Below are 21725 nucleotides of genomic sequence, written 5' to 3'. Positions count from 1 at the left end.
CTATGCACAGGCCCATTTCTTTCTGAAGTGCTATTTAAAATAATACTTTTCTAGTTTGGAAACCAACCGTCACAGAGTCTGAAACTGCGGCTCTTCTCCGCCTTTAACAAGGAGCTAAGCCGGCCCCTCTGGGTAGGAGCAGCACCTTCCAGCAGCCCTCAAGGTGCCACGTACCAAAACTTAGGCGCTCCAGGGTGGAGGAGGTTGGAGGACCCCGTTTCTGAGACCAATAGAGCTCTGCGAGCCACACCCCCCGGAAGAGCCTCGGTACCAGGACGCAGCGCGGAGCCAATGAGGGAACAGGACACGGCATTGCTAAGCGAGCGCATCCCCCGGGGGCGGGACTTCCGGCTTGATTTCCCCCCTCCACACACCCCCAGATATATTTGCTTTTTCGGAGGGTCTGTTTACCTCCTAAGGTTCCGGATCGCGGTGACTGATGGTGAGGACGCGAGGGGAAGCGCTGTCCTCGCTACACACCGTTGAGTCCGGGTGTCCGTTCCCCTCTGGCCCCGCTGCCGGCCCACCGAGTCCGATGGCGGCGGCCGCGCCCAGGGACCCGGCTCAGGTAAACGCTCGTCCCCCGCCCTCCCCGCCGTCCCCCCACGCAGACCCGAAAGGCCCGAGGCGGGTCGCCTGCTCGCGTCCCTGCGGCCCAGGCCCTGTGTCCGGGACAGGGAGGCGCCGGAGGGCGGGGGCCCGTGTGTGAGCGCCGGCGTGCTGGCTGAGGGACGGGCTCCGGGCTGAGGGGCCGGCTGGGGCAGAGGCTGGAGGCGGTCTGCACCCCCAGCGGGGAACAGCACGTCTCCCTGCCTTGTGTCAGCAGCAAGGTGCGGCGCGGCCAGCGAGGCCTGTCCCCTCGCTGCCTGAGCAGTCCGTGTCTCATGGCGGTAACGAGAGGTGGTCTAAGCCAGGTGTCAATAGGCTTTCCCTGGCCGCAGAGACGAGAACCCGCGGCGGGGGTGAGCGAGGAGGCAGGGAGCGCAGGAGGAGGGAGTTGCAGTGGTCGCTGGTATTGTCCACGGACTGCTGCCATGTGCACCTTGGATGCTGGAGAACTGATTGATTACTGGTCTACTTTCTGAGAAGGTCTAAGGCAAATTGTAGGCGTTGCAGGTGGGAGGAGAATGGGGGGAGTGAGGGAAAACCCCAGGGCTTTTGGTCTGTGAACCTTAAAAATAAAATAAAATCTGGCAGTAATTTTACGCGCACAAATGGATTTATATGGGAACGGAAGAGAAGTGCAATTTGGAATAAAGAAGCTGAGTCAAAGTAGTAGGCCAGTGTGGAGAACAAAAGAAAGGTAGTTTTTTTAAGGGAAAAGGGGAGAAGTTGCGAAGGCTGTTATAAACTCCCAAGTGCACTGGAGTAAGCTGGAAGTTCGAAGTATAGTGGCTTCTCATTGGCTGAGCTGTTGTGTGGGGTGATAGGAAAGACTGGCTTTTTGGGTTTGGGGTAGTGAAATAGTATCCCATATAAGTTCAAGTCCATTTTTCTGTTGGGTCTGCATTTGATCGCCGTGATAATGTCTGAGAGTTCCCCCCAGTGCAACCTCCGACTCCAATTTAGTGAGGTTTCCCATCATAAATTTTCACAAGTTCTAGCAGCTGAAGAGTTGGAAACTCCCATCAACCTGGTGGAAGTTATCAGTAAGTTGCTTATCCTTGGTGTCCTAACTTGTTTTGACACTGTTACGCGACTTAAGATGTTTCAGAGAAGTGCGAGTGAAGGCGTCAAGTGGGCAGCTGGACAGGACGTTTTGGGAAACTGGGGGAAAGATTCATGATGGAGAGTTTGAAAAGTGATGGCTATTGTGTGGGCCAGGGTGGACATTTGGATCACGTTTATGAAGGGAATGCAGAGTTCAGTGGCAATGCTACTAGTAGGTCAGAGGATCCTAGAAAAACGTGAAGAGTGGTTCTCTTCCGTAGCACATGATTGAGGCTGCTGGGCATTGTGAACACAGGTGAAGGAGAGAGAATGATCTGGCAGATACATGTTCAGGGCTTCCATGGGTTGATGGAACAAGAGATAGCTGAGGACAACTAGGAGTTTTGTGGGGGTTTGTTTGTTTGTTTGTTTGTTTGTTTAAGTAGGCTTCATTCCCACTGTGGAGCCCAACACCAGTCTTGAACTCAAGACTCTGAGATCAAGAATCAGATGCTGAGCCCAGTGAGCCACCCAGGCAGCCTCTCCTATGAGCATTTGAGAGTTTGGGGCTGCTCTCTATTCAGTGTTACAGGGCTTCACCAGAATTTTGTGGTCAGTTTTTATGGTGTCTGGAGTGTTTCACAGGTTTCCTGCTGGGAAAGGTCTGGGGAAATACAGTCATTTCTGCTTACTGTGCCTGGCAGGGAGACCTTTAGGGCTGGGGTTTTCACAAAGGTTCAGTGGAGAGTGGTGGGTCCTGATTGTTGAGGGACAGTATGGGTGGCACAGAAGTAGAAGAGGGTCCATGAGTATCCTCAGTGGACATGTGGTTGGGAGTGTCTGTTATTGAAGGGAGGATTAGAGGCAGGTCAGGAGGACTTCTTAGAAGCATTTGAGGCTTTCCTTCAGTTGGAATCCATGAGAGTACTGGGGTGGTACTGGAACCTGTTTGAATTTTCAAACATCCTTTAGGTGTCATGTGATAAGTACAAGTGTGAGTCAAGGGAGAATCCTTTGGTGTGGGACAGGAAAGTGTGGGAGTTCATCTGTGGGGTCTGAACACATGAGAGAGGTACAGTCTACAGAATCCTGTACACATGGAGAGGGAGTGTGAGCTAAGGGCCTCAGGGCCCTGGTATTGAAGGCTTTCTGGCAGGGGCACTTGGGTGGCGCAGTCATTAAGCGTCTGCCTTAGGCTCAGGGCATGATCCCAGTGTTCAGGAATCAATCCCCACATCAGGCTTCTCTGCTAGGAGCCTGCTTCTTCCTTTCCCACTCCTCCTGCTTGTGTTCCTTCTCTTGCTGGCTGTCTCTCTCTGTCAAATAAACAAACAAAATCTTTTAAAAAATAAATAAATAAAGGCTTTCTGGCAGAGCAGGGCCTATAATTGGCTGTCTTGAGGGCACAGTCTGGGAGACTCCCTGGGAATATCATGGGGTAGGAATGGGACCTTGCAGGCCAAACCGAGAGCTTAGATTGCATCTGTGTGTCCCCCTGCCTGTTACTGCTGTGGACTGAACACAGTGATTGATGGGAAGGTGAGAGGAGAGCAGCATTAGAGGCACCGGGACCTGGTATTTATTCTGAGGTGGGGAGACTGGGTGGATGTGTGGGGGTTGGATTGTGGGTTGTCAGAAATAATGCTCAGGCTGCCAACTTTTCCTTTCATGGTAGTGTGGTGTGACCTTTGAGGACGTTGCTGTGTACTTCTCCTGGAAGGAATGGAAGTTTCTTGATGAGGCTCAGAGACGGCTGTACCACCATGTGATGCTGGAGAACTTTACCCTTATATCCTCACTGGGTAAGTCCCTCACGGTTCCCATTGACCTGGACTAGACTCTGTATTCCACGTCCCCCTTTCATTTTCCAGGGGATGGTTTATTCTTTTCTCGTATGGACTGTGGGCACTGCTTGCTTCCCCAGCTTTCTGGGGAGTTGCTTTTGTCGCTAGCCCTGAGTTGTTGGTGTGCCCTTTTCTTAGCCCTGCAGCCCCAGCACCCTCCATGTGGAACCCTGATAGGGTAAGATTGGAGGTCAGTAGTCATGCAGTGAGGCCGATGGAATGCACTTTGCTTGCCCTCTTCCTGGCTGGGTCCGTGTGTTCAGATCCTTGCCATTTCTGTGGCCCGGGTTTTGAACCCTTTGTGTAGGTGACATTTCCTTGTGCCTTGCTGTGCCTGAAATTGCAGGCAGTGGCATGTTTACTACTTAAGTGGACCATGGATTACTTCTCAAGACTGTCCTGTATGGTTCTTTTAGTAGTGTTTACATCTCTTCTACCTGCCCCACCATGAGCTTTGTTGAGGTATGATTGACCCATAAAATTATATTATTGAAATTATATTACATGATAATTTGATATACATTATGAGACTAGTATAATTTCTTCTTAGATTTATTTATTTATTTGGGAGAGAGTTAGAGCGAGAGAGTTTGTGTGCACGTGCCCACGAGCGGAGAAGAGGGGAAAGCAAGAGAGAAACCCAAGCTGACTCTGTGCTGAGAGTGGAGCCTGAGGCGGGGCCTCAGTATCATAGCCTGAGCCGAAACCAAGAGTTGGATGCTGAAACCACTATGCCACCCAGGCACCCCTACTTTATAAAATTATTGACAAAATGAAATTACAACACACTATCACTTGACATATTTACCTGTTTTGTTGGTGGTGGTTCAAAGACATAATATCTACCCTGTTAGCAAATTTCCAGTGTAGAATACAATATTAACAACTCTGATCAACCTGCTATACATTAGATTGTCAAAACTTACTCCTCTTATAAATGTTAGTGTGTACCCCTCCGACATCTCCCCAGTTCCTTCAGGCCTTAGCTTCTGGCTTTCTACTTTCTGTATCTATGACTTTGATTTATTTCTTTTTTAAGGAATACTCGTGTAAGTGATACCATACAAGGTTCGTATTGTGCTGTGTGGCTGATTTGACTCTGCATAATGTTTTCCAGGTTCGTCTGTGGGAAGTGGCAGTGTTGCCTTCTTTTTTATGGCTGAATATTCCTGCACGTGTACATGTGTGTACTAATTGTTCTTTGTCTCTTTATTTATTCATTTAAATACAATTTATTTTTTTATTTTGTTTTTTTACATAGACTCCATAGCCAGTGTGAGGCTTGAACTCACCACCCTGAGATCAGTCGTTGGCTGCTCTACCAACTTAGCCAGTCAGGCGTCCCTGCTTTGTCACTTGAAACGCTCATACGCACTAGTGATGTTTCTATATATTTGCTGTGTGAATAATACTGCACTGGATATTCATGTTTAGATACTTTGTGGAGATACTGATTTTGTTTCCTTGGGATGCATCCCTAGAAATGGCAGTGGTGGACTATATGGTAGTTGTATTTTCAATTTTTGGTAGGTTTCATTAATATTTTCCATACTGAATCCCCTACTTATATTCCCAGCAGCAGTATTCAAATATTATTTTTTTCTGCACATCCTGACCAACGTGTTACCTCTTGTCTTTTTGGTAAGAACCATTTTAATAGGTACAAGGTGATATCTTGTGGTTTTGGATTATTTGTTTTGTTTTATTTTTAAGATTTTTAAAAATTTATTTGAGAAAGAGAAACCATGAAGGGGAGGGAGAGGGAGAAGCAGAGTCCCAGCTGAGCAGGGAGCCTGACATGGGACTCGATCCCAGGACCCTGAGATCATGACCTGAGCCGAACACAGTTGCTTAACCGACTGAGCCATCCCTGTGGTTTTGGTTTTCATCTCCCGGAGGATTCGTGATTGTGAGCACGTGTTAGTCACTTGTACATCCTTTTCACTGTCTTGCGTGTTTCATTGGCTCTTGCTACTTTTCAGTTTCGTATGGTGGTACTTGTTAGTTTTTGCTTTTGTTGTATATGCTTTAGATGTCCTATTCAAAAACTCATTGGCAGGAATAAGATTAAGGAGTCTTTTCCCTGTGTTTTTTCTAGGAGTTTTAGGGTTAAAGGTCATATGTTTAAGTATTTACTCAATTTCAACTTCATTTCCATGTGTACTATAGGATGGAGATCAAGTTTCATTGTTTTTTTCATTTGGACATTTAGATTTCACAGCAGTATTTTATTATTAATTATTTTTTAAAGATTTATTTATTTATTTTAGAGCAAGCGGGCAGGGCTGAGGGAGAGGGAGAATGAATCCAAAGCAGACGCCACACTGAGCGTGGAGTCCAGTGCCAGATCCATCTCAAAACTGTTAGTTCATGGCCTGAGCTGAAACCAAGAGTCAGGCACTCAACAGTCTGAGCCACCCTGGTGCCCTTCACAACAGTATTTAAACATTTATTTATATATTTTAGGAGAGACAGAGACAGTGGCGGAGAGGGGCAAAGGGAGAGGGAGATAGACAGTCCCAAGCAGGCTCTAAGCTGAAAGATGTGGGGATTTCTCTCATGACCCTGAGATCATGACCTTAGCTGAAACCAGGAGTCGAAGCTTAACCAAATATGACCCTTGGGCTCCCCTAGATTTCACAACATTATTAAAGAGATTATTCTTCCCAGGTATAGATTTTTGGCATAATTGTCAAAGATCAGTTGACTATATATATGTACGTTTACTTCTGGAATTTTTATTCTGTTCCCTTGGACTGTTTTTAAGCCAGTGCCCTTTTATTTTGAATACTATAGCTTTGTAACCTAGTTTGAAACCAGAAATATGCTGCCTTCAGCTTTGACCTTCTTTCTGAAGATGGCTTACGCTTTACGCTTTGGTCGACTTGGTGGCAGTGGTGCCAGTGTCCCCTGTGAAGCGAGCAGCTGGAGTCCCTGCCGAGCATGGACTGCAGTAGCACATGCCCTGTGGCTGATATATTCTCAGCCATTACTTCTTACCCGCCCCACATGTCTCTGCTAACAGTCTGCAGCCGTCTTTTCTCTGTGCTTGTGCCCTATTTAGGCTCCACTGTGTCCTACTCAGTCTTAATGGCACTGTTGAGCTCTCTGAGGTAATGCTCTTCATAGACAGCAGTTAAATTGAGTTTTTGGGGGGGGAAGGATGGTATCTCCTCTTCTACCATCCTGCTGACAGCAGTTACATACCATGTTTTTCTGTGTCTCAAGTGTCCTGATAGCTCTGGGACAGTTTGTTTTTCCTTCAGTATTTCTGTCCTCCTGGTATCTTGTAGTTGCTCAGGAAGGCTTACGATGAGGGGTCCTTTGTGTATCATGGCATGGACATGCTCCAGGTGTGCTCACATGGGCCCTGTTTCTGGCGAATAAAAGCTGGGGAAGGTGTGATATCAGACCTATGTTGAGGTCATACCAGGTACCTTTTGTTTGTTCTCCTGGAGCTTGGTGTGATTGCTGATGGCCACACCACATCTCTGTCTTTCCTTCTTCACTGTTGACAATTTGTGGATTCTGGTTTCTACTCCATTGGTAATTCCGTGACCTTGAATATAGACGTAATCACTGCTTCTCGGGCCTCCGTATCTCATCTCTTACTCTCACTGCTCTTTCTGTGTACTCCAGCATTCACCCCCAAACGTTTTACCATGAGATATTCACATGTTCGTTCGTTCTTTCTTTCTCTTTCTTTTCTTTCTTTTTTTTCTTTTCTTTCTTTCCTAAAAGATTTTATGTATTTATTTAAGAGAGAGGGAACGAGCAAGGGAATTGGCAGGGAGAGATTAGGAGAACCAGGCTCCCCTCTGAACAGGGACCCTGATGGGAGGCATGATCCCAGGACCTCAGGATCATACCTGAGCTGAAGGCAGATGCTTAAACGACTGACCCACCCATGTGCGCCATTCACATGTCCTTAAGCTTGACATTGAACAGCAACAAATTTATTGTGATTGCATTTTCCTGCAGCCTTTTACTTAGGCAAATATCACCAGCAGAACTGGTCCTACACTAACTTGTGAGAAGAGAAGTAAGGTTTAGACCCTGGCTCTCTTCCTTGTGTCATACCCTAGGTTTTTGTCCTTGTAGTGTGCTCAAAACCATACCTTGACTTTTGGGGCCCAGTTACGCACAGCAGCCACTCCTTCAGTTGAATTCCATCTCCTTTGTGTGGAAAAGCACGCCGTACACTCCTGCCTAGATGAATCGGGTGCATGCGTGTGATGGGCTCAGCCCCTTGCGATAGTCAACACGAATTTCACCAGCGTTTCTTTGCCTTCAGGTTGCTGCTGTGGAGCAGAGGGTGAGGAGGCACCCTTTGCACAGAGCACTTCTGTAGGCGCGTCACAGGCCGGGACGCCCACGGCACCTGTGTCTTCCCGGAAGACCCACCCCTGTGAGATGTGTGGTCCAGTCTTGAGAGACATTTTCCACTTGGCTGAGCACCGGGGAAAAGGAAACAGCCAGAAACTGTTGAGGTGTGGGGCATGTGGGAAACGATTTTATTGCAGTGCAAAGTCTCAGCCGCAGCAGGAACAGCACCTGGGAGCAAAACCCTGCAGAAACCGTGTGGACAGGGCCTCTGTGGTGAAGAGCCGGGGATTCCATGGTTCAGGAAATCCCTTTAACTGTGGAGAAGTTCAGAAGGACTTCCTCTCTGGCTCGAGGCATCTGCACCAAGAGGCCACTCACCCTAGGGAGAAGACAGACACGATCACCCAGTGCAGGACAACTTTACAAAGCAGGAAAAGTCATCATCCTTGGGGAGAATGTAAGAAAGCCTTTGGTCCCAAACACACAGATACTCAGGACCAGGGTGTCCACTTTGGAAGACAGTCCTTTGTGTGCAGTGAATGTGGGAAAACATTCAGGTACAAATCCTTATTTGCTATACACCAGAGATACCATACTGGAGAAAGACATTATGAGTTTGGCAAATACAGAAAAGCACTTTGGCAAAGGTCAGCCCGCAGTCAACATGCAAGGGCTCAGAGTGGATCCAGGCAGTACAAGTGCAGCAAATGTGGGAAATCCCTAGGCCACAAATCTGTCCTCATTCACCCCCAGAGATGGCACAATGGACTTAAGAGTTATGTTTGCAGTGGATGTGCAAAATCTGTTAGCTGTAGCTCAGTGTTGATTACCCATCGGGTTCAGCCTGGGGAAAGGTTTTATAAGTGTCGTGGCTGTGCAAAATCTTTTCCCTCTATGTCTGCCCTCTGTTATCATCAGAGATCTCACACATTCTTAAGACCATATGAGTGCAGTGATTGCGGGAAATCTTTTACCACTAGTTCTGTCCTCCATGCTCACCAGAGAGTTCACACTGCAGAAAGGCCTTATGAGTGCAGTGAATGCGGCAAGTCCTTTGTCCGAAGGTATAGCCTCAAAGTACACATAAAGGTTCACTCAGGTGAAAGGCCTTATAAGTGTAATGAATGTGAGAAATCTTTTAAGTGGAAGTCAACATTGATTAAACACCAGAAAATTCATACAGGAGAAAGGCCTTATGAGTGCGGTGAATGTGGGAAAACTTTTATCTATAGGACTCACCTCCGTTATCATCACAGAATTCACAGTGGAGAAAGGCCTTACGAATGCAGTGAATGTGGCAAGTCCTTTGTCCGAAGAAACATCCTCAAAGTACACATAAAGGTTCACTCAGGTGAAAAGCCTTATAAGTGTAATGTATGTGGGAAATCTTTGAAGTGTAAGTCAACATTGATTAAACACCAGAGAATTCACACAGGAGAAAGGCCTTATGAGTGCAGTGAATGTGGGAAAACATTTGCCACTAGTTCTGTCCTTCATTCTCACCAGAGAGTTCACACTGGAGAAAGGCCTTATGAGTGCAGTGAATGTGGGAAATCTTTTACCACTAGGTCTGTCCTCCGTGATCATCAGAGAGTTCACACAGGAGAAAGGCCTTATGAGTGCAGTGAATGTGGGAAATCTTTTACCGCTAATTCGGCCCTCCATTATCACCAGAGAGTTCACACTGGAGAGAGACCTTATGAATGCAGTGAATGTGGCAAGTCCTTTGTCCGAAGAAATAGCCTGAGTGTGCACCTGAAGGTTCACTCAGGTGAAAAGCCTTATAAGTGTAATGAATGTGGGAAATCTTTGAAGTGTAAGTCAACATTCGTTGAACACCAGAGAATTCACACAGGAGACCGGCCTCATGAGTGCCGTGATTGTGGGAAATCTTTTACTTCTAGATCTGCCCTCCGTTCTCACCAGAGAGTTCACACTGGAGAACGGCCTTATGAATGCAGTGACTGTGGGAAATCTTTTACCACTACTTCTCACCTTCGTTCTCACAAAAGGGTTCACAATACTGAAAGGCCCTATGAATGCAGTGAATGTGGCAAGTCCTTTTCCCGAAGAAATAGTCTCAATGTACACATCAAGGTTCACTCAGGTGAAAGGCCTTACAAATGTAATGTATGTGGGAAATCTTTGAATTATAAGTCGACGTTCATTCAACATCAGAGAATTCACACAGGAGAAAAGCCTTATCTGTGCAGTGAATGTGGGAAATCTTTTAGTTATAGCCGCGCCCTCCGGTATCATCGTCAGAGTCACCTTGCAGTAAGTCCTTATGACTGTAGTGATTGTGGGAAATCTTTTACTTGTAGTTCTTATCTCCGTGATCACCAGAGAGTTCACACTGGAGAACGGCCCTATAAGTGCAGTGAATGTGGGAAGTCTTTCACTTCTCGTTCCCTCCTCCGTTCTCATCAGAGAGTTCACACTGGAAAAAGGCCTTATGAGTGCAGTGAATGTGGCAAGTCCTTCTTCCAAAGAAATACCCTGAATGTACACATAAAGGTTCACTCAGGTGAAAAGCCTTATAAATGTAATGAATGTGGGAAATTGTTGAAGTACAAATCGACATTCGTTCAACACCAGAGAATTCACACAGGAGAAAGGCCTTATGCTTGCAGTGAATGTGGGAAGTCTTTTTTCAGTTACGGTGCTCTCAGTTATCATCACAGAGTTCACATTGGGGAAAAACCTTAGGAGTACTGGAGATGTCGAAAATCTTTCAGCTAAATTTCTAATCTCATTCAGCGTTAGAAAGTACACAGTATATAAAGTCTTCATGGGTGATAACATGAACTAAATGGTTCTGTTCACTAATGTTGATAGGTTGACTCCCTGTCCTCTAACGCAATAGGAGTAGCAGGTGGTGTCTCTGGGAGGTAACTGATATTAGAATGGGTCGTGTGTGTGGATTCCTAATGACTGGTTTCAAAGTCTTAGAAGTATTCTGAGACAGCTTGCTTCCCCTATCAATCATGTGAGGACCCTTTGAGAAGATCTATAAATCAGGAAGCTGGTCATCACCAGACACAAAACCAGAGCATATGGGGAATCTTGAGGGAGATATCCTGCCTCCAGAAGTGAGAAATTTCTGTTGCTTACAAGCCACCCAGGTTATTATATTTTGTTAGAGCAGCCTGAGCTAAGACACGTGAAGAATGTGGGTAATGTTTTGGGCAAAGATACCGTTTCATAAAAATCAGAATTCACCTTGGACCATGACCACATTGAGGGAGGTGAGGGACACCTTTAGCCAGACATCTGTCTTCATTCCACACTTAAGAGTTCACACTGCAGGGGGCGCCTGGGTGGCACAGTGGTTAAGCGTCTGCCTTCGGCTCAGGGCGTGATCCCAGCGTGCTGGGATCGACTCCCACATCAGGCTTCTCCGCTAGGAGCCTGCTTCTCCCTCTCCCACTCCCCCTGCTTATGTTCCCTCTCTCGCTGGCTGTCTCTGTCAAATAAATAAAATCTTTAAAAAAAAAAAAAAAGCTCACACTGCAGAACGACTTTAAATAGGAGAGAAGATGATCCATCCTTCCTTAGTGTAATTATGCTGAGAAGAACCTTCTGAGGCAGCCACCTTCCTGAATTGAGCTTTGTTCACCTTCATGTCCACAGTGGAGTGACTTGTCATAAGTTCCAGCTATTTGGGGAAAGTTCAGAAGTTGTATTGTGTGTTCTGATGTGTCAAAGTAATTGCTGGAAGTCACTGCCAGATTCTGTGACAGAAGTCATTTCACCTCTGGCACCTGGATGGTCCCAATAATGAATATCTGTCACACCCAGCTTAATGATGCTGACCACTTTGCTTTGTCCTTTGCTGGTGGAAATTATGGGTACTGCTCATATCTCATTGCCTTCTCAGTTAGTACATGGATGTGACCCCGTGTTGACCCTTGTACCTCTTGATGGTGTTTTGCAGAGAATGACTAAATCTTTTGGGGACATTGTTGGTCTCCTGTGGATTGTGATAAATCTTTGCAGCTTGTGAGTCAGCAACACAGGAATTGGGTGCTATGTGTTGGCTCTGGTTTATGCATTGCTAAATGCCTTTTTTGTTCAATTACCATTAGTCTTAGGTGTTAAATTCACTCTAAGGGGTTGCTTGAAATTAGAATTGGGCTCAGCCAGACTTAGGAGTGAACAGATCTCATTGCAATCCAAACTTACTGTGTTTTGGAGAGGATAATTGCAAATAAATAATACATAGGTCAGTTCTAGTCTCCAGCTTGGGCCTTAATTTGTATTAAAACTCAAGACCTTTCTTATGGGCTGAACTCTGTGCCCAACATTCGTATGTTAAAGTTGTAACCGCCGGTACCTCACAGTGTGACTGTAGTTAGACATAGCATCCTTAAAGAGATCATGAAGGTGAAGTGGGTTATTAGGATGGGCTGTTATGCAGTATGGCTGGCTTCGTGATAAGAAGAGAGAAAGATACCGGCACACACAGATGACCATGTGAAGACAGGGAATCCCCATCTCTAAGCCAAGGAGAGAGGTCTGAGAAGAAACTAACCCTGCTGACACGTTATGTCCAATTTCTAGAGTCCAGATTTGTGGGAAAATAAATACCTCTTGTCTGATCACCCAATGTGTACTTATATCAGTTCTAACTAATTCAGCTTCCTACGATCCATATCTGGCTTTTATGGTCTGGATGCCAACAAGTTTTGTGTGCTGAGAGGTCACCCTGAAGAGGGAGCAGTTGAGACCATCTCCAGTGCTTGTGGAAACAACAACAATATTTTGCTTGTCCACAGCTGATAGCACAGGATGCCAGGCACTGTTAGTGGAATCTCTACCTCAGGTCCTTCAAAGGAGCCATGTGACCTGATGTGCAGTATTCACTTGTAACACCACAGGGGCGGGGGAACTGTAATTGGTAATCTAGGAGATTGGGTAATTAGGGAGTAGAGGAGACATCGGCCACCTATGTGGTGTGTATCCACAGATGTTGTAGTGACTGGGAAGTATCAATGTGCACAGAAATTCTGCACTTTTAGACACACATTGTTAAAATAATCCAAAAGTCACTAATTCTTCTATCCTCTGTGGTGCTTACATGTCAAGGCCACTGTGGTAAAGGCAGGAAAAAGATAAAGACAAGGGAGAATTGATCGTCCAGGGATGTAGCTTTAGTGACCCCGCCCGGCCAGCATTCTTGTTGGTGTCCTAAAGGACTATGGCAGACGCCTGTTCTGAAAAACCATCCGCCCAGGTTGTCTCCCAGGTACTGCCCAGGTCTAGGGCGAAAAATGCAGATCTTTCTGGAGGTGACGGTGCAGAGTCCTACTCCTATTCATGGTTGCTCAAGATCTGTTCTGTCCCAAAGTCCTTGAATAAACCATTTCTCCTCAAGGTGGACTTCTCAGCCTTTTTCTTTGGTCTGAAGGCTTGGAGGTTGTGCATGTATGTGCATTTCAACAGTACTGTTTCTCCTCTGGATGTATACACGATTGATCTCTTCATCTGGAGCATGTGTGTTATTTCCAGTGTTTCCCTTTCACAAACGATTCCCTCTATATATTTTCATTGTAATTCCTTATGAGGATAGAGGTTTCATTTCTCTTCTGCTAAAAATCAAAGCACCATGGTAGGCACAGGTAGGTGAGTGTTAACACTTTCATGAATCAAGGGCCAAAATGGGGTCTGAAGTGTTCACTACTGCATTCCCTCCGGTTACGTATGAGAGTTCCAGTGTTTTCATCCCTTCTAGTACTTGAGAGGGTCAGTGTTCCATGTCAGCCCTTTTAATACATGTGTAGTGCTATGTCGTAATCGCATTTCCTACGGCTTTCTGCCTTCCAGCATTGTTTAATGTGTTATCTTTATCACCTATATGTCTTCTTTGGTACAATTTCTGTTTACATCATTTGCTTATATTCTTTCATATGAGTTATGACTACTTCCCTTTTTAGTTAAAAATAAGCCATGTACACAACAAGATAAATGTTTGAATTTTTCTCTGGTGTCATGGTAGTACTGAAAGCCTGCTTCTTCATTAAGTACCTCAGATTTTTGTCGCTTACCCACTGTCATGGAGCAAAACACCCTACATGTTTAAGTCTAGGGTACATTCATTCCACTGTCATAATTTTCTTAATTTCAGGCCTTCAGAAAAACAAAAGTCCATCCCCACTTTGTAGTGTTTGCCAATTTCCAGGGTGTAAATTCTCCCATTGTGAGAGCAGGTTATTTTCAGAAAAGGTTCTGACTAATTGTATTGGGTGTTTGGTGGAAAACCACTCACTGTGGGGGCTGTGTGCTGGCTGGAGTTCTTCAGGAGCCTCATAGGCAAGAGACCTTAATCCTGACAGGCCAGAGGGGAGGGACCTCCCTGAACATCCTGACTGGTGACTGAAAATCTGGCTGGTCTCACGTTAGAAGTGACAAAGGTTGTCAGGTACACCCACTCAGTTCAGAGTCGCTTCCTCCTATCCCACCCAGTACATTGGAAGAAATTCTCACTGTGGAACGCCAGCCTCCGAAGTGATTTAATTTCTTCTCTTTCTGTAAATTGACTGCTAGTCCCCAAAAGGTTGACACTCCCTACATCTCACCACTGCTCTGGGATGTGTTTCCAGACAGCTGTCTCAGGTAAGTCTGCTGTGCCCAGGGAGGGGGTGGGGGTGCTGGGCCACTTCCGGCCTCCTGCTGGCAGGGAAGGACTGGGAGCCAGGTGGGGTGGGGCCTCCCCCAGAAAAGGGGATTCACTCCTGGGTGGGGCCTCACCCAGAAGATCAAGGGTCAATCCAGGCCTCCCTCTCTACCCGAAGAAGGGCCTCTACTAGAAGTAAGAGGGTCCCTAGGTCAGGTGTGTGGCAACCTGTGCAGGCCTCACACACACACACACACACACACACACACACACACACACACACACGGCGGGATCATGGTCTCATCTACAAGGACATGTCAGGAAGGGGCCTGCAAGGGGGGCTGGTGCAGGGTGGTAGGTTAGGGTCAGAGACAGAGGAGACACCTGGAAGTTGCTGGAAGGACCCTCTGGGTTGAGTACCTGTACTTCACTGGAGATGAAGTTCCCACCATCAGTCCTGAAGGCAGTTCCATGCCCAGAACTCTGACCATTATTTCCCCTCAGGGACACAGCACAGTCCAGAGGTGAGTCCTCCATTCCTCCCACCAGCACCATCTTTACCGCTCTGGCGCAGATGGGTGTAAAAGTCTGGACTAAACTCAGCGGATCAGGTTGTCCACAGTTACCTTGTGGGGGGGGGGAACCTCAGTTTCAGGTTTTTCAACAAATTATGACTTTGGGGCATCTGGGTGGCTCTCACCCCTTAGGCTCTGGTCTCAATCTTGGTGTCCTGGAATCGAGCTCCGCTTTGGGCTCCCTGCTCTTTGGAAGTCGTCTTCTCCCTCTCCTGCTGGCCCTCCCCCCACTTGTGCTCGCTCTCTCTCTCAAATAAATAAATAAAATATTTTTTAAAACACCCAAAAAACAAATTATGACTTTGTTGTATTGTTGGAACACAGGGGTGCAAGAGCACCTTGCCTGGGGGTTCCAAACAGACTTGGTTTGGCCACTCCCCGGTGACAAAATCCGAAGACAGAGAAAAGAGTGGTGGTAACAAGACAGGAATCTCAGGGAGCCCAACACAGAGAAGACAGTGGCCTAAGCTCCCAAAGATTGTCTCCAAGGTGCTGAGAACACTTCCGGGTTTATAGAAGGAAAACCTGGGGCCAAGGTAGGCGGCTACATGCAAATAGGCAGTGAAAGTGAAACAGATCATTGTCCAGGAGTCAATCATGGTTGGGGACTTGCTGGCTCAGGGCAATTCTTAGTGCTTGAGGGGGTAGTTTTTGGTTCCCATCAGGGGATGCCTTGCCAGCAGGGTCTTCCATTTGAGTCAAGAGACAAGCTGGAAAGAAGGAGCCACCTGGAAAGTTTGAGCTCAAAATGGGACAGCTGAGGTCCTTCAGTACTAAGAAAAGTAGTAGGTATGGGTGAAGCCAAGTCAGGCCCTTGGGTGACCTAGTAATGTTAAATAAGCACCCTCAGCATGATTGATTAACTTTTCTGTTTATAGACCATGCATTCTCTCCTAGAAAGAGCTGAGGACTTCTGAATCCCACAAACCAAAACAGACCCTCTTGTACAACCCCCAGGTTCTAAGGAACCAGAACCCCTTGCACAACCTCCCAACACCGTGAATACATCTATAGCTAGCACCATTGAGTCTGCGTGTAGTCAAGAAGTGTTAAGGACTGCTATTATCTCTTTACTGGTTAGCTGCCCTAAACTCTTTTAAAAACCGCTGGGTGACGGGGCGCCTGGGTGGCACAGTGGTTAAGCGTCTGCCTTCGGCTCAGGGCGTGATCCCGGCGTTGTGGGATCGAGCCCCACGTCAGGCTCCTCCGCTAGGAGCCTGCTTCTTCCTCTCCCACTCCCCCTGCTTGTGTTCCCTCTCTCGCTGGCTGTCTCTATCTCTGTCTAATAAATAAATAAAATCTTAAAAAAAAAAAAAAACCCGCTGGGTGAGGGGCGCCTGGGTAGCTCAGTCGGTTAAGCTTCTGCCTTTGGCTCAGGTCATGATCCCAGCATCCTGGAATAGAGCCCCATATCGGGCTCCCTGCTCAGTGGAGATCCTGCTGCTCGCTCTCCCTCTGCTATCTCTGCTTGTGCTCACTTGCACTCTCTCTCTCTGCTAAATAAATAAATAAATAACCTAAAAAAAAAAAAAGCCTTGGGTGAGGCAGAAACCTTGGAGTTGGCCTTTGTGTGAGAGTCCACCTTCTTCCCAGGTGGCCAGCCTTCCAAATAAAGCTCATTTTCCTTTCCAATCAGTACTTCTCTGTTGAGTACTGACTTTTGGAGTGCTGGGCAGCCGAAATTGGGATTTCGTAACATAGGAACATATTTGAACACAGGCACAGACACAGAGCAAACCATCCATATGCCAAAGGATTTCTAAAAGGATATGGGGCATCCAAGTCGTTCTGTTGGTTAAGTGTGTGCTTTTGGCTCAGGTCATGATCTCAGGGTCCTGGGATCAAGCCCCACATCTGGCTCCCTGCTCATCGGGAATCTGCTTCTCCCTCTGCCCCACCCCCCACTCGTGCTCTGTTTCAAATAAATAAAATCTTTTTAAAAAAAAATAAAATAAATTATATATGGGGCACCTGTGTGTCTCAGTCGGATAAGAGCCCACCTCTTGATTTTGGCTCAGCTGTTGATCTCTAGGGATTGTGAGATCAAGCTCAGCATTGGGCTCCATCCTCACTTTGGGGTCTGCTTGAGCTTCTCCCACTTCCTATACATCTGACCCTTCCCCCGCTCACCCTCGCTCTCTTTAAATAAATAAATAAATAAATAAATAAATAAATAAATAAATAAAATCTTAAAGTGTACCATACTGCAAATATTGTTTTTCTGGACCAGGTACAGTGGTTAAAGGTTTTTCACTTTTTATGTTCATAAAGGTGCACTAATCCACTAATAAAGTACAGAAAATCAGACATTCTAGACATTACCTTTTTAAAAAAAGATTTTGTGTATTTATTTGAGAGAGGGAGATAGAGAGCAAGCACAGGGAACGGAGGGCAGAGGGAGAGGGACAGGCAGATTCCCCCATGAACAGGGAGCCTGATGCAGGGCTCAATCCCAGGACCCCAAGATCATGCATGACCTGAGCTGAAGTCGGATGTGTAACCAACTGAGCCATTCAGGCACTCCTTTAGACATTACTTTTTTAATGGATGAAGCAAACGTACATTCATAAATTATGCAGCTTATATTCTGAAATCTTGCAACTATATATAGAGGAGATTTGTGTCAATCACAAGAATATCAGGTGCCTGCCTTCAGAACACAAGGAGAGCATGGAACGTTCAACTGTGTGTCTCTCTTACCAAGAGATGTCTTAACAAACTGACTCCTGGGCTACCGCTATAGTGTCTGAGTGAATAGGTCTGGGATGTGGGCTGAGAATGAGCATTTTTAATGAGCTGAGGTAAAGCTAATGGAGAGGTCAGTTCAGAGATGAAACTGGAAAACAGGTTTTTTTAGGGAAGGCCAGGCTGCCTCCCTCCAGACTCCAGGACAAGGAGTCTGTAGACCTACAGACTGTGATGAGCAGCAGAGCAAAGGGTTCTCATGGACACCGCTGAGTGTCTCTGCAATGAGCCAAGCAGGGTAAAGGCTTAAGGGGCTGGAGTCCCAGGGTTTCAACTGCAGAAGAGTCCACGGAAGCCACCTAGCCACCTGCCTCTTTTGCGTGGAACTGCAAATCGACAAAGAGGCCACTTCATGCCTGTGGCTCCGGTGTCCTACCAGCTACGTAGGCAACTGAAACCCAACATTTATAAATGCCTCAATGGTAAGAAATCAAAACATAAAAACATCCAATCACACACAGCGAACTATGCTGGACTTCACCCTGAGCATGGAGCCTAGTTAAAATTTAAAAATAAATAAATAAATAAAATAAAATTTTAAAAAAGCAAGGGGCCCACAGGTGGCTAATTCGGTTAAGTGTATGACTCTTGATTTTGGTAGAGGTCATGAGCTCAGGGTCTTAAGAGCTATCCTGCATTAGGCATGGAGCCTGGTTAAGATGCTCTCTCTTCCTCTCCCTTTGCTCCTCTCCCCCTGCCTCGTGGGCTCTCTAAAAACAAAAACAAAAAAACAAAACCAGAGCCAATTCATGTTTCCCAAATAAGACAATTGCTTAAACTATAGCCAATCATATAATTTCTTTGGTTGTTTCACTTTTTGGTCTCCCCCCCCCCTTTTTTTAAGTTTTTATTTATTTATTTGGCAGAGAGAGACAGCAAGCAGAAGCAGGGGGAGTGGGGCAGGCAGAGGGAGAGGGAGAAGCAGGCTTCCCATTGAGCAGGGAGCCTGATGCGGGGGCTCCATGCAGGGGCTCAATCCCAGGCCCCTGGGATCATGACCTGAGCCAAAGGCAGCCACTTAACCCACTGAGCCACCCAGGCGCCTCATGGTCTTCCTTTTTAGATTAGCCTTTTCCCTAGTTTGGTTTGTTGTTGCCTGAATGGTTTTGGTGTTTGCTCAAATAAGCTCTTCTAAATTTTCACGTAGCTCACTTCATCTTTTAACAGAACCGATAAAAATGAAAACCCACAGGACTCATGCTTGCTCATGGTACTCTTATTAATGAGGGCTTCCTTTCTGCCCAGTGGATTATTACACCAAGTACTCTCTTCTCACAAAATCACCTCCCCTTGTTTATATTCCACCTGCCACATTTTAACATTGAATGTAAACTTGGAATTTGTTTTCATGTTTCCTGTGTTTTCCGTGCACATAATACAAGGCATTTGAAGGCAGGACTACTTGTCTTGTGCCTCCATTTCTCCCATGCATCTACCAGAAGTTCCTAAAGAAACAGTATGTGGTCAATGGACATTTGTGAGAACAATGAATACACATGACATATCAATTTCTTTTCATTTTAATTCTTATGGGTACCCTAAATGTCCTCTTTACTTCTCTCTCCAAGGTAGTCTGAAAATTAGTAAAGGAAACCGAATTTAAAATGAAAGCTTTCTGGGGTGGGGGATGGGGGTAACTGGGTGATGGACATTAAAAAGGAGGGCACGTGATGTAATGAACACTGGGTGTTATATAAGACTGATGAATCACTGAACTCTAATACTGAAACTAATAATACACTACATGTTAATTGAATTTAAATTTAGAAAAATAAAAATAAAATGAAGGAAAATGAAGCTCTCACAGAGGTAGGAATGGTTAATTTGCAGGAAGAAGGAAGATTATTTTTACCTTGACAAGGGAGGAAACTTTCACAATAGAAATTTAATCCTCCTGTTTTTAACAAGAAGAAGAATGAATGCTCCTTGCCCCAGAAACCACACACTAACCAGGGCATAGAGCCAATGAAAAACTGTCACAACTGGAAACTCTTGTTCTTCGATGAACTTTTATTGAAAGCAAACCTCCCCGGTCTTCTCCTAAAACCTAATAAAAGATGACTTTCCTTCTGTTTCTTCAGACTTTCCTGTGATTGGCCCTAGTATACTTTTCCTAGTTGAAATTCCTCTGTTAATTCCTGAATAAACTCAGTTTGCTAGTAAATTAGGTGGGTATTTATTTTTAAGGATGACGGTAGCATTGGTCAATGTTTTCAGGAATAAAAAAAGTTACATTTTGGAGATAAAAGCCCTCACAATGACCAAGCATATTGGTCTAGCAGAGTCACATGCTCAAGTTCATTAGATCTTTTCTCAGACTTCTTAGAGCCTTCTCTAAAAGTGCTTTGAAGTCGGGGTTCCTGAGTGGCTTAGTTGTTAAGCATCTACCTTCAGCTCAGGTCATGCTTCCAGTGTCCTGGGATCAAAATCTGCATTGGGCTCCCTGCCTCCTGTTCCCTCTTTCCCTGTCTCTGTCAAATAAATAAATAAAATCTTAAAAAAAATAAATAAAAGTTCTCTGAGGTCATAATGTTTTCTTAGCCCTTTATGTGTAGGGAGATGGAATGTGGGTTTCCCCATAGCTATTTCTACCATTATCTTTAAATAACTGGATAAAGGTTAGAAACTGCTTTCTAAAATGTGCATTTCACCAGTTTTCTGAGATAATTTCAATTCCTAAAGTGACACTACTGCCAGTGCCTGAAGAAAGAAGAATCACTTCCCCGCAAGAAGATGGGATCATTGGGTTCAGATAACCCTTTATTTCAGGGTTCAGATTCTCCCTTTGCACACTTGCTCCAACTGAAAATGGCACCATGTTTTCGGTACCAAAAATAGCATCGGTTTAGTTGCACTATGGGATGATGTTAGATTCCTAAAAGGGATTAAGTACATCTGAGAATATAGGGTAAGAAATATACGGATAAAAGTGTTCCTTCATAGATGGGATGCAATCATTATACAGGCAAGAGAGGTTTAGTGTGGAACCCCAGGGTGACCGTGTCACTGGCCACATCATTCAGGATGGCCTACCATCCCTTGTCCTTCTTCCCTGGCATGGGATGCGATGGAATGGGACCTGTATGGGATGTAAAAATGAAACCACAGGCCCCCAATGGAGTCACTTCTGCTAGGCCGATTCACCAAAGCAGGGCATTATACGGAAGCTCATTGCACTTACCTCCCCAGAAATTCAGTTTTCACTGCACAGTCAGGAATATGCTGGTCAGCACCAAAGGTTAATCTACATGGATGGGCCCTCTCCACACCGCAAAGAAATGAGTCTTTTGTCCCTACATAACATGACCTCATCTGATATAATCTTTTTTTCTGTTTATGATGTTTTTGTCCAACCTTTAAAAACGTTTACTTTCTCTAGCGCTTTGGAGCTGTCCTCTACTTGCTAGATGGGGGGGCTAGCCAATTCACAGATCGATGAGTAAAGCCAAAAGCCCTTTAGAATGTACTGTGTTGATTTTTTATTAATTAACAGGAAGTTTTCTAAGTTCATAACAAACTACGAAACTAACGCGCTTCCGGGAGCAAGCAGTTAATGCACAACAACTCTCCAGGTACACAGAGACTCATTTTTTTCAGAAGTGCTTCAAGGAATGATTTGTCATTTACCTCAGCTAAGGGATTTGTGAGTATCAAATAATAGTTTTCTCCTTTTAAGGATGACTGGCCTTCATGGAATCTGAAAGTATGGCTCTTCTCCGCACTTAACAAGGAACTAAGCCGGTCCCTCTGGTACAAGCAGCACTTTTCAGCAGCCCTCAGGGCGCCACGTATCAAAGCTCAGGAACTCCGGGGTGGAGGACCCCTTTCTGAGACCGCTGGAGCTCGGGGAGCCACATCCCCCGGACGGGCCTCCGTACCCAGGACACAGCGAGGAGCCAATGCGGGAACAGGACACGGCATTGCTAAGAGAGCGCATCCCCCGGGGGCGGGACTTCCGGCCGATTGCGG

At 45.8% G+C, this 21725-nt stretch overlaps 1 protein-coding gene across 2 annotated transcripts; it reads left to right on the top strand.

Moving 5' to 3' along the window:
- The first annotated feature begins 361 nt into the window (after window positions 1-361).
- LOC123776957 (uncharacterized) lies at window positions 362-13196 on the top strand. 2 transcript variants are annotated; one of them, XM_087853256.1, is made up of 4 exons: window positions 362-568; window positions 3326-3452; window positions 4612-4677; window positions 7789-13196. In XM_087853256.1, the coding sequence occupies exons 1-4, from the start codon at window positions 440-442 to the stop codon at window positions 10527-10529; spliced, it is 3063 nt and encodes a 1020-aa protein (XP_087709382.1). In that variant the 5' UTR covers window positions 362-439; the 3' UTR covers window positions 10530-13196. The 2 variants fall into 2 exon arrangements, with proteins under 2 accessions (XP_087709382.1, XP_045629304.1); XM_045773348.2 differs by lacking the exon at window positions 4612-4677.
- Window positions 13197-21725: the final 8529 nt, after the last annotated feature.

Source organism: Ursus americanus, chromosome 21 (genome assembly GCF_024610735.1).
Source record: "Ursus americanus isolate L20-20 chromosome 21, mUrsAme1.1.p, whole genome shotgun sequence".
Taxonomy (NCBI): Eukaryota; Metazoa; Chordata; class Mammalia; order Carnivora; family Ursidae; genus Ursus; species Ursus americanus.
This window is presented reverse-complemented; position numbering and strand designations above follow the sequence as displayed.

What these genes read in the sequence shown, in the direction of transcription:
- LOC123776957 (XM_087853256.1), top strand. Translation starts at nt 440, where the DNA reads ATGGTGAGGACGCGAGGGGAAGCGCTGTCCTCGCTACACACCGTTGAG. An exon ending in TACCCTTATATCCTCACTGG is followed by an intron (nt 3,453 to 4,611) that starts GTAAGTCCCTCA and finishes AATGTTTTCCAG; the next exon opens with GTTCGTCTGTGGGAAGTGGC. An exon ending in ATATTCCTGCACGTGTACAT is followed by an intron (nt 4,678 to 7,788) that starts GTGTGTACTAAT and finishes CTTTGCCTTCAG; the next exon opens with GTTGCTGCTGTGGAGCAGAG.